At 54.6% G+C, this 16,804-nt stretch overlaps 2 protein-coding genes across 5 annotated transcripts in view; one reads left to right on the top strand and one right to left on the bottom strand.

Annotated features, from left to right (window-relative positions):
- Positions 1 to 629: 629 nt before the first annotated feature.
- On the bottom strand, positions 630 to 7,049 carry SFXN2 (sideroflexin 2). 3 transcript variants are annotated; one of them, XM_074831172.1, is made up of 12 exons: positions 6,996 to 7,049; positions 6,215 to 6,387; positions 5,735 to 5,905; positions 4,546 to 4,644; positions 4,332 to 4,407; positions 4,169 to 4,254; positions 3,422 to 3,482; positions 3,287 to 3,353; positions 2,651 to 2,700; positions 2,313 to 2,362; positions 2,025 to 2,072; positions 630 to 1,626 (listed from the first exon to the last, which is right to left on the bottom strand). In XM_074831172.1, exons 2-12 carry the CDS (start codon positions 6,373 to 6,375, stop codon positions 1,527 to 1,529), a joined length of 969 nt encoding a protein of 322 aa, XP_074687273.1. In that variant the 5' UTR covers positions 6,376 to 6,387; positions 6,996 to 7,049; the 3' UTR covers positions 630 to 1,526. The 3 variants fall into 3 exon arrangements, with proteins under 3 accessions (XP_074687273.1, XP_074687274.1, XP_074687275.1); XM_074831173.1 differs by lacking the exon at positions 6,996 to 7,049 and adding an exon at positions 6,840 to 6,903; XM_074831174.1 differs by lacking the exons at positions 5,735 to 5,905; positions 6,215 to 6,387; positions 6,996 to 7,049 and adding an exon at positions 5,291 to 5,728.
- A 130-nt stretch (positions 7,050 to 7,179) lies between these two features.
- The window catches only part of ARL3 (ARF like GTPase 3), a 30,575-nt gene continuing 20,950 nt past the window's right edge, over positions 7,180 to 16,804 (top strand). For both annotated transcript variants that reach the window (XM_074831171.1, XM_074831169.1), the window contains exon 1: positions 7,180 to 7,321. In XM_074831171.1, the coding sequence (XP_074687272.1) occupies positions 7,319 to 7,321 (3 nt within the window). In that variant the 5' untranslated portion in view covers positions 7,180 to 7,318. The remainder of the gene's footprint in view (positions 7,322 to 16,804) is intronic.

Below are 16,804 nucleotides of genomic sequence, written 5' to 3'. Positions count from 1 at the left end.
GCCATAGGGCTCTCCGAGCAGCCACATCATATGGCTGGTTAGAAACACGCTTGTCCCAACAAGGGATGTTCATCAGCAAGCAGAGTGCCTGGTTGAGGGCAGAGTCTTTAACCCAGGACTTGGGCTAAAATCTGTGGCTCCTTCATCCTCTGAATATAGGCTGCAGCAAACTCAAGCTGCTCTTCTTCAGGGTGGGAGAGGCCTCGTGGCAGACTCAGGTTAGCATCACGCAAACACTGCCTGGCCAAGAAGACAAAGAGCACCCATGGGTGTAGGAAGGGTGACCCAGTGTCATGCCTCCCATCCCCCCAATGGGACAAGAGTCACCATGAGCACAGCACTGTCACCTTCCTTTGTCATTTCCCTGAGGACTGTTTGCAGCCCCAAGAATGTGTCAGGGAAGGCTGCATGGGATGCCCAAGGGTTTCAGGGCTTGGGTCAGCCCTTGCAGATCCTCATGGCTCTCTTCCTCTGCCTCCTGGCCCTTGTGTTGAACCTCACCCTGGTGCCTGGTCAGTCACAGAGCCTGCACTCACCTCTCCCTTTCAAGGCAGGCATGAGACCCACGTACCAGCCCTGCCCAGGGAACCAGACACCCACAGACCAGCCAAAAGTAGAACCCACAGCTGTTTTTAAAAATGACCGCATTTTATTTTTCAACCCTCCTCTCTATCATTTGCAGTGCTGCTATTCAGAGCCTGAGTTAATGCCTCGACAGTTTTGTGACTCTTGTGTCTCCTTCCCCCTGTCCAAGAGGGCCCAGAGTTGACTGTCCCCCAAAGGTGCAGGTCCTTGGTCCTACCGTGGGGACAGTGAGATGCAGGACAAGGCTGACTGCTGGCTCTCGTGTTCAGAGGAATGGGCAGATTGCAAAAATTATAGCTTAGAAATAATTAGCTATTTCTCTCCTGGATTGTGGTAATCGCAAAGTGAATAAAACCTGAACCTGAGAGCAAGGAAGGCATGGTCCAAGCATTGGTCCCTGGACTGTGGGGTGCTCCCTGTGTGGAGGGGACAGGTTCCTTCCCACCTGTCACGGCGTGATCCAGCTCTTGGTAAGAGGCCACTGTGGTGGCTTAAGACAGCAATGTGCTTTGGTTCCTGGTACAATGGCAAGGCACCTGCTTTCGGAGGTAGGACTGTGCTCTGAGCCACGAGGGAGAGAGCCTGATGCCTTGTGGGGCCAAGCCCAGTGACCACATGAGGCTCAGACAGGCTGGGCAGATCCTCCTGTGCATGGTAGGAGGAAGGCACAAGAAGCGCAGCCATTGCCTAGAGCAGTAGGGATATGGGGAGGCAGGGACGTGGCCAGCAGCAGATGGGGGAAGGCTCAGGACAAGCCAAAGTGCTGCAACCTGGGCATGCAGGGCCAGATCCTGCCTCTCTGGAGGAGGGAGGCATCAGAGATGGTGCTGGGCTGGAGGGCAGATCTGGCTGGACTGTGCCTCTGAGCCCTGCTCAGGGGACACGGGGCTGGTGGTGGCAGGGGGCTGGAAGGGTGTGATGGCTCCTGAGGTAGTCTCCGTTCACAGTCCCTTGTTAAAATAGACGTATGGCACTTTGTCCCCGTACTTGGCCACGATGCTGTCACGCAGTTCCAGCTCAAGGTCAGCCAGCGCAAGGGAGCTGTGGGGAGAGGGGATAGACACTGAGACTTGCAATCCTCCTCACCGACCACTGGCCAGGCCACCCTCCTCTCCCCATTGCCATTTGAGGTCCCCTGCAGTCCCTGGGATCTTGCAGGCTCACGTCAAGACCCACCACTCATCCCTGGCGTCCACCACTCCCAGTGCTGGGGGGCAGAGAGCTGCCCCGTGGGGCTGGGGGTCCTATTGCTCCCAGCACAGAGCTCGCAGAGCAGGGGAGGCTCACACCCTCCTGCTGCCCAGGGCACCGGTGTGTACAGGCAGGCACTGCCTCAGGCTGAAGTGTGGGTGCCCATCATGGGATGGGCAGAGAAGAGCTAGGGGAGGAGGAAGGCTCCCAAGGTCCCACACAGGATGGGGAAGCAGTGGGACAGGTACCATCGCTGCGGGAACAGGGCACAGGCTGCTGGCACCATGAACAGGAGGCTGCGGGACAGAGAAGAGCTGAGCGTTAGTGCTGGGGATCACAGCCCTTTTGCCCCCCAGCTGCAGGGATCTCAGCCCAAGAGGTGCTGCTCACGTCCCACAACTCCCAGTAACTGGGGAAAGCCCAGGCTGAAAGGCAAGCAGCTTTGCAATCCCCTGCTGGGAAAGAGGTCTTTTTTCAAGCATCCCTTGGAGCCACGCTCCAGGCACCCACAGGCGTTTGAGCAGCAAAATACTTACAAGCCCCCGCAGAGCAGCACCTGCAGAGGCCCGTGGAGAACCCGGATCCGCTGCAAGGGAAGAGCCGGGAATGAGTCCCCAGGCTTGCCGTAAGCCCCACTCACAGAGCAGGGAGACTTCTCCCCTAAATGGGGCTGAATGCCCAACCCCTGCCACCCTCCCACAGCCTCTCCATATCACCCGAGAGACCTTTGGTGTACTGGTGACTCAAATAGGGGGCAAAGCAAGCCAGGCTCTGCAACCCCCCATTTTACCCCCAGCATCTTGATGCCTGGGGAGCAGGGCCGGGGCACCGCAGGACCCACTGGAAAACCGTGGCAGGAGAAATATGGGCTCACCTGCATGAAGGGAAATTTCTCCAGTCGCTCCATGATGATGGGCAAAATAACTAGGTACAGAGAGAAAAGGTCAGGGCCTCCCTGCAAACCAGCCCATAGGGCTGCCCCAGCAGGACTGTCCTCCTGGAGGCCATGGCAGCAGGTAGTTGTGCTGGGGAGGTCACTGGGTGTTTGCTCATGGCAGGGACCTGGCATGGGACCCCCATCCATCCATCCATCATGGTCCATGGGCATGCTGGCCCATCCGGGCAGCATGGTCCATGCTCCTTATGCTCTGATCCCTTCTGCCGGGCTTGCAGCACGGCAAGGGTCTCGTGAGGGTGAGGGATGTCAGGTTGTGAGGCGAGGGGCCAGACAGCACGAGAGGCATTCTTGTGGAGCCCAACTGCTGTGGGAGCACCCTGTGTCCCCCATGGGCTGTGGGTTGGGATGAGGAAGGCTGGGGGCTCAGGGGACTCTGATGGGAATGGCAGGATGGGGAGACCAGCTCCATCAGTGAGACGAGACCAAACACCACCTGGGATGCAGAGCCACCCTCCCTCTTCTTCCTGGGGGAAACTGAAGCAGGGGAGGCTGAGGTGGTGGGTCCCGGGGGAGCCCCCGGTCTGGCCCCCCACCCTCCTGCCCTGCACTCACTCATGCCCGGTGCTGCCATGGTGATCCTGGAGACCACAACCTGTGCAATGCCCTTCGCTGCCGCTCTCTGCAAGCAAAAGCATCATGTGAGCCCCTGCAGCGGGTCCCAACCCAGACCCCCATCCCCAGACTCACCCTGGAGCAGCCGAGCTCGTTGTTGTCCCCGTCTGTCACCGTGACCCCGTTGATGATCTCCCTGGAGGGGACAGGCAGCCGTGAGTGAGGGCCGGGGTGGTCGGGGAAGTGTGAGGATGGAGCAATGGGGTGAGGGGGTGCCAGTGGGGTCCCCTGTGCTGTGCTGGCACAGCAGCCCCGGCTGTCCCGAGCCCTGGCCTCAGGGCTCCACAGTCCCGGAGCACCGCGGTCCCCAGCCCAGCCGATGCTGCCATCTTCAGGGCATGGCTGCGAACAGGGTCCAGCCATTCGGGGGACAGACAGCCGCCCGGGACCTGCAACCGAGCCAGGGGACAGTCCCCTATACAGCACCCCAGCTCCCCGTGCCATGACCTGTGGGAGACCCTGAGCAGCAGACACAGCTCTTCACATGAGCCCCACATGGACATCGTGGACTGGGGCTCTTCCGTGACCACACGCAGAAGACTTTTGGGTCTGAGGGATCTTCCAGCCCAGGCCCCAGAACAACTATCCTCAGCCCCAAATCTCCCTCCTGCTCTGGGCAGAGGCAGAACCATCCCACCAGGCACCCTCCACCAGAGAGCCGGCACTGTGAACATGCAGACCCCAGCTCACCTCCCTCCCATCCTTCCACCCGCTCCAGCCTCCAGGATGGGAAATGGTGGCAGGGTGACCCTGCAGCCAGGCTGCCACCACGTCACCTTCAGAGGGAGCTGGGTCCCTCAAGCGCTCTGGCCAGGCACTTACTGTTGCCGCATCATGGGGATATTGACACAGTTGGCAGCAGCCACGGCTGCGAAGGGGACCCAGCGGGCCAGCAAGGGGGGAGCTCGCTGCAGGAGACAGGCTGGTGTCAGCGCAGGAGGGCAGGATGCGGCCAGCTCCCCCACCCAGCCCTGGCCCCGTGTACCTTGGTGTAGAGGTTGAGTCCCACTGCAGTGGCCAGGGCTGTACCAGTGGCTGTGATGTAAGCCACCCCGATTTGCCTGGACAGTGATTTCCAAAAAAGGGAGAGGACAGAAACACCAACTCTGACTCGATCCTGTTCCTTCGGTGCCCAAGACAGGGCACAGGGAGTCTTTAAGGGACACAGGACGGGGACCCTCTGTGTGGGGGACGCTCACCTCAGCGAGATGGGGGAGGCAGCGTTGCGGTTGGTGTAGTTGACGATGGCGTTGAAGGACTGGTTCACCCACTGCCAGAAAACCACAGCGGGCACTGTTCTGCAGAGAGAAGGGACCGGGAGAGTGCCCGAGAGCCATCAGGGACACCTGGCCTGTGCCTGTGGCCAAGCTCAGCAGGGGGACAGCCAAGATGCCCTCGATACACTTGTCATGGTGTCTCCCAAGGGAAACTGAGGCACTGTGGCAAAGCCATGAGCCAGTGGCAGAGCTGGGAAATGACCCCAGGAGTCCTGGCTGCCACGGCGCCTTGGGGAGCACCAGAAGGGGGGCCAGCCCTGCGGGGTGCTTGGCCAGAGGTGGGAGACCCACCTCTCAGCAGGGCAGCAGTCATCCTGCTGAGCTGAGATACGCCTTTGTCAACAGGAGCAGCAAGGAGGGGGCACATGGGGACAGAGGCAGCTCTGGGGATGACCAGGGTGCCCGGACTCCTCCTGGTGTCTTGGGGACACTGAGGTGGGGCAGGAAGGGACACAGGGAGATGTGGGTCTGAGCAAGCTTTGGGATGCAGGAGGGTGATGGGCTGGAAAAAGGGTGACCCATTAGCACTGGGAGATCCCCCACCCAGGCTGGACCTCACCAGCAACGGGCAAACCAGTCCAGCAAATGGGTGGGATGGGACAGGGATCCACTGGGAAAGGCAGTGCCTGTCCCATACAGCTTCTCTGCTGGGGACAGGATCGCTCACCCCCACAGCAGCCATTTCAGAAGGGAAATGCAGGGAGCTGTTGGCATGGGCTGGGGACGCTGGAGCAGCCTGGCCTGGGGACACATTTGGTCCTTGGTTTCGGTGACTGTTATGGTCCACGGAGCAAGAGCAGCAGCCACTGAGGACGTGGCCGTGTTAATCATTACAGGGGCTCCAGGAAGAGCGGAACTGAGGGTGAAGTGAGCCATGCTGGGAACTGGGAGGATCTGTGATGCTTCCACCACAGGCTGGGCACTGGGGACAGGGCACAGGGACACAGGGCTTGGTCACGGGATGCCAGCAGGCACAGCAGCCATGGGCATACCTCAGGCAGCAGCCAGCCTCAGAGGAGGCAGATTTGCCGTACCCTGGCCATGGGGGACCCCTCAAGGGGCTGGGGGCTGTCACAGCTGCGTTCCCAGCCTGGTGTCCCCCAGAGCTCACCGGTAGAACTGGAGCATACAGCCAGTGAGGGCCATGCCCCCTGGCACCTGGAAGGACATCCTCCCGATGAGGTTCATCTTCTCGCCACTGTCAGGGTGGAAGGCCGAGTCGTACAGCTTCTTGGCGTAGAGCAGCTGCTCCCGGCTGCTTCCTGGCGGCACCAGCCCAGCCCTGCAAGCCCAGAGCCCATCGGGGAGAGCCATACAGACCCACCGGCACCTGGTATTGCCAGGGCACGGAGCCCCAGGTGCCAAACATGAAAGGCAGAGGAAATATCTCCCACGAGGAAAACTTGTCCCAGCTTGAGGCTCCTGGGAGAAGCCCGGGAAACTCCCCCAAAACCACCTCTGATGGATGGTACGTCCCAGCACGCCTGCTTGGGAACGACTGCCTCCATCCCTCCCATGGCCCTACAGGGTGGTCTGGTACTGCCACAGGCACGGGGATGGCACCTGTACCGGCTGCACCCCTGTCCCTCACCTGCAGCCTTCCACCAGGGCCTTGGCCCGGTCCAGCTCCTTCTCCGGCACCAGCACCGTCCGCGGGTCGGTGATGTTGAGGAAGTGCTTCAGGCGCCCCACAAAAGTGCTCTGGTCCCAGCGTGGGGCATCAATGTTGAAGCCAAGGGGGGCAGTGGCCATTTCGGCACGGGTCTGGGCAGGGGGAGAAGGTGGCTTGGGAAGATCCTGCCTCACTTGCCCGTCAAGTGCGGGCCTGCCACGGCCACAGGAGCAGTTAACTGGGTGAGAGCCGTGGCAGGTTTATATTTAACGGGGAAGTTGGACTTTCAGCAGCCCTGAGCCCGGGAGCCTCCTGCACCCTTGCTGCCGGCCGAACGCTGCAATTGGCCCGCTCCTTCGCACACCGCCCTGCCTCCATGGGGTCCCCCGCCTTGCGCTGCCCGCCCCCCCCCAGCACTTGGCACCCCCTCCTCGGGGTAGGACTGTGCTGCACAGCCCTGCAGGGCCCAGCTCGCCCCCTCCACAGGGCTGCACAGCAGTGCCCGGGAGCGCTCCCCGCGGGCCACCACAGCGCGCACACAGCCTGGCACCGTACCGCGCCCCACTGCCCGCCCCCGCCGCACCGGCACCCGCGGACAGCACACCTCTGCGACGCTGCCGTGCTCTGCCCCACACCGCTACGCTGCATCCTCCGCCGCCCCGCCCCGCCCCGCCCCGCACGTCCCCCACAGCGCCCCATGGCCCTGAGCCCCCCGGCTCGGCCCCGCCCCGCCCCGCGGCGCGGCCCCACGTGGCCCTACCTGCAATCCCCAGACCACCCGCGCGCCGTCTCCCGCCCACGTGGCCCCCACCCGCCCCCGGGCTCCGACGCGTGGCCGCCCTCAACCAATCACAGAGGGCCGAGAGACCACGCCCATCTCTCCCCCCACCCGTCACCACGGCGGGGCAGCCCTTTGTGCGCATGCGCTGACTGAGGGGGCGGGGCTGACCGTGGCGCCGAGCTCCGCCCCTCCCGCCTGCCGTCGGCACGTTCCGTACGTACGGCGGGAAGCGCTGACGCTGTACGTAGCGGCGGCGAGTGTGTGACGCAGTTGCCCATGGTAACCCCGGAGTCGCGTAGAGGATGGTGAGTGGGGCGGGGGGTGCCGGGCCCGCGGCGGGCGGCGAGGGGACAGCGGCGGGGACGGAGAGCCCGGCGAGACGGGGAACCCGCCGGGACGGAGACGGGGACGGGGCCCGGCGGGCAACGGGCGGCCGGCGGCGCCTGCCTGCGGGGCCTGGCAGGCCTGAGGTCGTGGGCGCCCACCGCGGGGGAGCGTGGGGTAATGCGGGCCGGAGACACCCACCCGGGGGACTGTCGGGTCTCGGGCTGTGGGGCCGGCATGCCCGGCAGGGGTTCACGGCAGGCGGTCTGGCAGGCTTGGGACCATGAGGGCTGGTGGCACCCACCCGTGGGGTCTGGCAGGCCACCGGGACCGGGGGTGCCCACCCGGGGGGAGCATGGGGGCCTGGGGTACGGGGGACATGGTAGGACAGGGGCATCCAGTCAGGCATGGAGATCTGGGTCTAAGGGGGTTGGGGGCACCCAGCCAAAGGGATGCTGGTAGGGCTGGGGACAGTGTAAATCTGGGGCCTCCAGCCAGCCACAGGAGATGCTGGCTGGGGCTGGGGTCCTGGCAGAAGCTGGAGGCTGTGGGAGACCCAGAGAAGGGAGTTGAATCAGGTCTTGGCAGGGGCTGGGAGGCTTGAGGATGCTGAGGGGGGGCCTTTGTTGGGATGGGATCAGCCTGCCTGGAGTTGATTCTGTCAAGGTGTGGAAAACATGATAGAGGGTTGGGTGCTTAGGAGAGCTGGGGAGCAGGATGGCAGTGGCCCGCTTGGCCTGAGGAGGGAAGGAGTAATGAAGGAGCCTGGTGAGGATGGAGGACAGTGTTCAGGGACTGACTGTGGAAAGTGGGAGCATCTGTGACTGTGAAGGGACACTGGACATTCCAGCCAAGATGGGAGGGGGCCACCCTGGGGCTTGGATCCTGGCTACAGCAGTTGAGGGAGCTATAGGAGAGCTTGTAGAGGTGGAAGGGCCGGTTGTTGATAGACAGCCTTAGAAGGGAAGTTCAGTCATGGCAGAGAATGCCTGGATGAAGGGGTTGGGAGTCCCGGGGTGGACAGGACTGAGGCGCAGTGCTCGAGGGCTGAAACCTGCCAGTTGGGTGGGATGAACAGTCTGGTGAGTCACTGGGAAAACCCAGTCAAGGTTGGCTGGCTAGTATAATTTGCTGGGATGTTGTATGCTCTGGGGGTTTCTGCAAGGGACTGGGGAGGTGAGGGACAGTCTAGGCTGAGAAGAAGAGGTAAGAATACACTGTTGGAAGGGCTGGAAGTGGAGTTTTGATGCTGATGAGAGAAAGAGGACCCAGCGAGGAAAGACATGTTCAATGGGAGAAATGAATTGTTTGAGAGGGAGCAGTGTGGACTGAAGGGAGAATTTGGGGTCTTGGGTGTAGCGAAGGATCTGGTTATGGTGGAGGGCAATGCTGGGAGACAGGTGGGGTGTAGTGAGGGTTTAGTGTAGTCTGAATTGAGGGGTAAGGTTGGATGATGCACTGCGGTGCTGGAAACAACTTGCGTTTAGATGCCGGAGTAATTGAGGTGGAACAAGTGGGATACTGGAAGAGTCCAGCGAGGACTGGAAGGAAGGATTGGGGCTGCTGGGTGGTAAGAGAGAGCTGCAGTAGGTGGGGAAGCTGCTGCTGAGGATGCAGCATGTGCAGAGAGCACAAGCGGAAGGAAATAGCAATGGGGAAAGAGCTTTCCCAAGGATGAAGCTGTGTTTTGTCCAGGAGGCCTCTGGACACAAGCTGAATTCGTGCAAGTGGACAGCACGGGAGAAGGTGTAAGCAGGAGCAGCAAAGACAGCTCCTCATCTTCACTGGGTTAATTCTGGCTGCATCCCCACCTGCTGGGCCACAGAGAGATTGAGATAAGGTCTGTGGGATCTGCTCTATTTTGGATCAGTTGATGATGGAGCATGTCACACCAGACACCGAAACCATCACAGGATGGACATCTGCTGTAAAGATGAGGGCAGCTGCCTCCAGCAGTGCAGTGCTTTGTGGGACACATTTGGCCTGCAGCTGCCGCTGGCCAAATCTGCTCTTCTGCCTTGTGATGTCCCGATAAGCTGGTGTAGTCTGGGATCTGGCTGCTGTTATCCGAGCGCTTTGTGTGTGGAGAGGGTGAACTGGGTGTTTTCCAGTGTTCATGTTATTTGATACATTTTACTGCCTCTTTGTCTATTTTCCATTTCTGGGAGTTGTTTTTTGAATTGCAGCCTCTCAGGCAGGGTGGGTGGCACTTGGGGCTGCCTGGTGGACCGGCTGGGTTGGGCAGAGGACTGCAGAGCACTGTACTGTTTCTCTAGATTCTCAACTTTTGCTAAAACAGAATAATCCTTAGTGGTAGAACTCTGAAACACAAGCAAATATACCTAAAGCAGCTATGGCAGCCTGGGGATGTGGGTCAGCAGTCAGAAATCATCCAGGCAGCTTGATGTAACAATTTACTGCTTGTCACCTGAGCAGTGGTAGCTGCCCGTGAGTGTGTTTCTGGCATGTCATGATTGCATTGGGAAGTGCTTAAACCCCATTCAATGTCTGCTTGCTTCAACTCCAGTGATAAGAGGGTTAATGCTGAGGTTTAAATTATTTCAGTGTTCATCCAAGTGAGTAAGTACAGAGGGGAAGTGTCTCCTTCTGCAGAGCATACCAGCATTTCTCACAGCTGTGGGGCAGGGGTGGTGGAAGGTCATAGGTGGAGCACAGAGAGAAAGATGAGCCATAAAGCTGCATAGCATGAGGGATGTGTAGTGTTGAAGTCTTTGGCACTGTTAAGCAGCATCTGTGGTGGGTACACAGCAAGGGCAGAGGGAGGCTGCTACATGAAAGGATACGCTGCTTTCCGAAGTTTAGGAAATGCTGTGTGAAGCAGAGCTTGTGGGTTCCTTGTCACTGTAATAACAATCTTTACTGAGTGAGATGGTATGTTATTGATAGATGGTGGGGCCAGAGGATGGCCGGTGTTTTTCTAAAAACGTTGATTGAAGATGACATCACTGTGTCAAAACCAGGGTTGTCAAAGCATGGGCCCATTTTATAGTTGAGGAAACTGAGTCATGGAGTGTCTAGCTGACACTAGGCAGATCTGGTGGAGGGGATGAAATATCAGCATAGCTAAATGCATAGTCAGGCATCTTTCTCCTGGTCTTGAGCTCATGTTTCTAGCAAAACCAGCATCTCTCTGTTGCCTGCTGTAGGTGTACGTAGTACCCAGAATTTCTTTCTTTTGTCCCTCATTGTTTGGCAGTAAGGCTCTGTTTAAAAATGGCCCCATTTGAAAAGAAAATAATGCTTTCAAGAGCTTTAATAGTGCCTCACTGCTTTAGTTTCCCAGTACAGTTCCATGTAATGTTTTTAGTTTATTTTGCTGATTGCTGAGATGTTGATATGAGATAGGACAGTATACCAGCAACTGGCCAAGACTTACAAGTTCTGAAACAAGACAAAGACTGCTGACATTGTCGGGTGCTGGGCATCAGCTCTTCTGTGTGCAGGGCAAAATGCTTCCTTCAAACTTGCCAAAATCAGAGGAGTTTGATTTTAATTATGAAAGGAGAATTCATGCTGGTATTGGTTAATATACCAAACCAGAAAGTGCTGTGCAACCTTTTTTACAGAAAACTATGTTAGTAGGTTTGAGCTGGAAAAACTCTGTAGGTGACTTGACTCCATTAAATTTTGGATTTCAATGCAGGAAAGAAAGTCTGCATTGAATGACACCATATGGCGGAGACATGCAGCAAGCAAATGATTTTTTTGGGAGTTTTGCCAGAGTAAGAAGTATTGAATAAACTGTGCTCAATAGATTAATTTACTTCGGTTGTATTTTGAAAAAGACTGGGTGATTTTATGACCATTAGTGACATTTGCAGTTCTGCAGCCGAAGATAAAGGTAATCAAACGTCATTCTTCAGGGCACCAGCTAATCAGTGCAGTTGTCAGGAAGGACTCCCCTCCTCCAGCTCTGTGTGCAGGATTGCACCCTGGTCGACAAATGTAGCCTCAAATATCCACTGCTGAAGGCAGGATATTTGGCTCAACTAAGCCCCTTGTCCTTCCCCATGTCAGCTTTTCCTGCGTGACTTTCTGAAACCATGATGTGCACCCTCTGTCTCTAACTTACTCTTTAAAAATGGTGAACTGCTACCATATTTCTTAATTGAAAGTAAATTGTGGGCCAGAGCTGTGCTAGGTGCTGTGCCGGCAGAACACAGAGATGTTCCCCCTGCCGTGGAAATATGGTCTGTCTGAGGTGAGAGATAACCAAGTGATACGAATAAGGAGAGTCCAAGACAGGTTTGAACTTGGCATGTTCGCCACCTGAACCTCATCAAGGATTCTAGGTGTGGCAGAGAAGGAATTAGCAGGAGAATCACGGGGTGGTTTTATGGATATTTTGCAGTTTCTCCCACGGTTGTAGGAAAGGCACAAAGGTTTGAGAATAGAGCTCGTCAGTGCTGGGGCTGGCATCACGAGCCACAGGGAGACGGGAGCCACCACCTCCATGGCAAATGGGCTTGGCTGGGAAGGGCCTGGAGGGTGAAGACAAGTGACTTGTGGTTGCAGCAGTGGGGAAAAGGGCATTCGTGTAGGGGTGTAGAGATGGGGGAGTTGTGGTCACAGCAGCAGGCTGAGGTGCTGAGCTTTGTGGCTCTATTGCATCTCGGTTGAATTGATTTAATTCTAGCTAAATATCCACATCTAGTAGATAAGCAATAAGCTGGTGACTGAGGGTGGTTTTATTTTAAATTCATTATCTGAGCTTTGTGGCTAATAAAGTTAAACAGAATACATTTACTTCTTTTTCCTAATAGGAATCAACTGTGCTCTGCAGCGGCTTGCGGGCCATGCATGCTTTATCCATGCCCTGTGTATCGAGCCCTCAGTACAAGGGGAAATTGTTCTTTCCATTATGGCTTTATATTGCCAATCTGATACAATATTTAAACAGATTATCTCAATGCTCTGTTTGTCCCAAACCAATTTTTGCTTTGGCCTATAAAGTGAATCTTCCTTTCAGCGGCTTCTGTGGTACAGGATGTAGTTACATGCATCAACTAGTTCAAAAGACCCATATACAGCATGGATTTAAAGCTGAATAAACCCACAAAACCCTTAGCTAGGACTATAAATGTCACTGTATTTTTATATATGTCGGTATTTTTTTTTTTAAGAGAATAGGATTACTGCATGCAGCTATAACTGAAAGTCCTTTGATAATTCAGTGGGTATTTTAAACCTACAATGATATACTTTCATAAAACCACACATCCCTGTTTTCCGAAGGATGCTAATAAGATGGTTAGCTTTGCTTTCATGCTTGATGTGTTTATGAGTGCTTTTGCCCATTTAGTTGCATCTCTGAATTTAATGCCCCACTCTGATTTCATAGTAATTGTCAGGAGTCTTTTCTCCTTTTTGTATGTCCCCACTCGCTGTCTGGAAAATGCAGTCTCCTTATTGCTGACCCCATCAGTCTGTCTCCTCATGGTGCCTGTAAAGAAAACCCTCTCCACCAAGGACAAAGATGTTTTTAAACAAGCCAATCTGATATAAAACATAGTTTGCTTAACCCAGAGGTGACCAAGAAGCGGTTGCTGGCTGACTATGCCCAGCCTTGAGTTGCTCTGTATGGCTGCCCTTCTCCAAAGACTGCACGCGCTGCCACGCTGTGCTGTTCATTATCTGAACAGCATCTGCAGTTCCCTTCTCTGTTACAGATGCCGCAGTCTGCTTACTTTTGTGCAAATGACATGCTGCCCTTATACTCCTGTGAGTCGAGTCGTCTCTGCAGCTCCTCAGCCAGCTAACATCTCCACCGTCCTGCTCAAGACTTGTCCTGCTCCTCACTCTGGACACCCCAGTGAGCGAGTACCGCTGGCCTGGCTGCCATGCAGGCAGCCTGGACATCCTCCCTCCTCACTGCAGATTAAGTCCCAGCATCGAGACATTTGTTTGCTGCCCTGCTTCAAAGGCCTGCTCCTCTCCTGTTGCTTCTGGGCATCATCCTTGCACCAAATTTTCCCATTTCATGGCTTTCTACCCTACATCTCCCATTAGTAACAAGGGGTTGCTTTCTGACTCTCAACCCAGATTCGTTTCACCATTGTGTTTGTGAGCAGAGAAGTGCTTGTCCATCAGCGTGTGTGCAGTAAGGGCTGCTTGTCCCACATAGTGGTGGCATGCAGCAGGGAACTCAGCTGAGTTATTTTTTCCAGTCTACTAAGCTGTCAGGAAATGCTTTCTGTCTTCCTAGCCAGTGTGCTCATAAGACCAATTAAAAAAAAATAATGTTAGAAACCCATCTGTGCATGGCTTTCCTTAATCTTAAATCTTCACTTACTAGAGGGAGAATGCTGGGTGGAAGTTTTAAATAATATTTACAAAATAGTAGCAATCATAGTAACCATTACTATTATTTGGCTCCTGATTTAAGTTGTGTATACAGACCATGCAACCTATGCTGGCAGCTACTGAAATAAAGTCCACTTCTCTATGTTGGCTTGCTTGTCTTCCAGCCTTTTAAATCAGCTTACTTTATACCTTAGAGAATACTTTTATTTCTATATATATCCTCTCTTCTATTGGCTACCCCAGATAATCCTGTGATCAGCCATGCAGCAGTGTCACTTGAGTAGAATATGGAACGATGCTGATCGTTTTCTCATAGGCTGTCATACTAGCCCAGAAATAGCATCCGTCTACAATGGGAGAAGCTCTATTAACATTTACAACTGTTCCTCTTCCCGACCCCTGAGAATTGCTCCGTGGTAGATAAGCAATACTTTGTAATACATTTCTTTGCGCTCAGTATTTTGGAGTTGAATTCTGAAATATAAAGGCTCCTAATCCTGATCTGCTCTGGGATACACTGTTCTGCTCTTAGCGAGTGGTGCTGTGAATAGGATTAGCATTTCAACAGCTTCTTTTTTTAACTGTGAGCAATAAACTAAAATAATAGGGCCTGATTCAGAGCTCTCTGAAGTCGGCAGTAGCACTTTGGCTGGTGTGTGTTGGCTTTGGGTCAGGCCCATAGAATGGGAAATTCAGTGTTTCCCTGAAAAGGAGGGAGAATGTGTGAATTTTAGAGTTCCTGCTCCTGTGGGGTCTGTCCACACCGAGCTGAAACCCATGGATTTACAAGCCAACAAACATGACTGTAAATTTGACTGCAGGTGAAAAGAAAATGTGTTGCTAGTCATGCAGTTAAAACTTGTGTTTTTTAATGATGTCAAGAGCAGTTAGGACATGCATGTAAACAAGTAAGCATTAGAGGTATTTCTGTCACTGTTCCTTTTCTCTTCCCTCAGACATGTGGAAGTACAGACCATCACGGGGACAGAGCATGGCTCGGGCACTGTGGCCAGGGAGATGAGCGGTTGGGGCGGGAGGGCTTGCAGCGACTGCCTGCACTGAACACAGCCCTTCAAATTCATTAGCTACAGGCCCATGGGCGAGAGCCAGCTGTGAGCATCTGGCCCTCGGGGCTCGGCACATGATGTTATGGGACTGTACACTGACTAAAAGCAGTTTGGGGATTTACTGTGCCTGCACTATGCAGGCGTGGCACCCTCTACCAAGCAGAGCCCCTTCCTGATTAACAGCTCTTGAGCCGGGTCTGGATTCTCAGTTTTTTACCAGCCTGTTTATGAAGTAGGTGATACCCTGAGCCTGCTTGTTGGGCTGTAAGACTGCAGTTTTACTATTCCTTGCACGAGCTCTGAATTTCTGAACCTCAGCTTTCCACAGTGCTTTTTAAAAGCACAGTAACAGTGGCAGTCCTGCAACTTTCTACAGATATCCTTCAAACCCAGTTTTACTAAGTTTCTTCTCTTCTCCCTGTTTCTTACACATCATGCATGTATTTTGAGCTGTGTCTGGTAGTTAAATGGAAAACCGGTAAATTACTTGCAAATCAAAAATGCTTAGGGGGTGCATCAAATCTCACATGCATTTGAATCTCAGTGTGTTTTCATCCTGCATTATTGAAGGCTTTGACATTGTGACCTGTAGCGCTGTGTCCTTTCCAGAACGCTCCCCACCTTGGAGCAGCGTAATGAGCAGTCAAAGGTGGCCGTTTCCAAATGGCTGAGGTGGGGCTCTCCAGGATTCAGCAGAAGGGCACTAGCACACATGGGGGATGCGTTGCAGTGGTGACAGTTGTACCGCGTCCCGCAGCTCCTTATCTTGAGGACAGGTTTCTGATTGCCGTGATCTGCAGGGGATCAGGAGCAACCTTCATGGCTCAAATAGTCCTTGGCTCCCAGCAGGAATATTTAGAGGGTGTAGTTCCTCATAGCAACAAAGCACTTCATGACATTTAATTGATTCACCTTTGCAGGTCGACAAGAAGCATTGTCTCCATTTTGCAAATGGGAGAGCAAAAAAGCTTGAGAGATGGGCCCCCACGGGCCCAGGTTTGTGCTGATATTTGAGCTTTGTTCCCAGCTCTGTGTCTTAGTGGGCTTCAACATGGGAATTGTCTGTGAGAGACCTAGCAGGACTCCTGAGGGCTCTGGAAAGGGCTGTAGGTGTATTCCTCACCTGGATTTGCTCAGGCAAATTAATTGCAAGAACATCTGTGTCCCCAGGCTGGGTCTCAGTGTGGTGTGCGCTGCTCAGGCTCTGAGGAGAGGTCTCTGCCAAGCAGCGGGGTGCAGAGCAGCGTGGCAACGTGTCCAAGCACACCCAGGCAGTTGTGGACTCACAGCATTCTCCTGTGCCCTTGGCTGCAACTGCCCCTTTCCTGTGGGGCTGGGCTGGGCAGTGAGAGGCAGGTGGAATTCGGGTGATTCGCATCTCTCGGTTACATGCCAGGATCCAGAATCTTTTTCCAGCCATTTTAGAGAGGTGCAGGTCTGTGAGCGGTGGCACTGACAAAAGCTTGGGTGTGCTGCTGTAACGTGCACAGTTGTAAATGAGCTGACCTGCATATTCTGTTTCCTAATCCTGAGTGATACTGTCAGCTCAGAGAGCTGAGCCTGGCTAATGACTGAAATCCACTGTGCTTTTCTTAGCGAGGATGTGTGGTGATCTGAGATAGTTGTTAAGTGCTACATCCTGAGAATCAGAACTGCACGTGCCCCATGGGTCCAGCATGTTTTAGACAGATAAACGGGGTTTGAGGTGATCAGGGAGTTACTATGAAAAGAACTGATGTCAGGTACATAGTAACCTGCAGTTAACTAGGAGGGAGATTAAATTAATGGGGTTTTCCCTCTGATAAAGATAATGAAGAGCTTGCAAGACTTGGTTTGCAGCTCCTACACATGATATGCATAGCACTGTCTTCCTGGCACAGGGAATGCCAAACAGCTGTGTGACAAGAGCAATGCAGCCAGTGGTGCACCCCAGTGAGCAACATTTGTGCTGTCTGAGACCTTGTCGATACTCTCTGAGATGAAGGAAAAGAGGAGTGAGGGGGAAGAGTAGAAGAAGAAATGGGAACAGGGACTGCAGGAAGGGGTTCAAGGTGTCCTGGGATCCACTGCCAT

Source organism: Strix aluco, chromosome 7 (assembly GCF_031877795.1).
Source record: "Strix aluco isolate bStrAlu1 chromosome 7, bStrAlu1.hap1, whole genome shotgun sequence".
In the NCBI taxonomy this organism is placed as follows: domain Eukaryota; kingdom Metazoa; phylum Chordata; class Aves; order Strigiformes; family Strigidae; genus Strix; species Strix aluco.
Note: the sequence above shows the minus strand (reverse complement) of the source record. Positions and strands in the feature narration are given on the sequence as shown.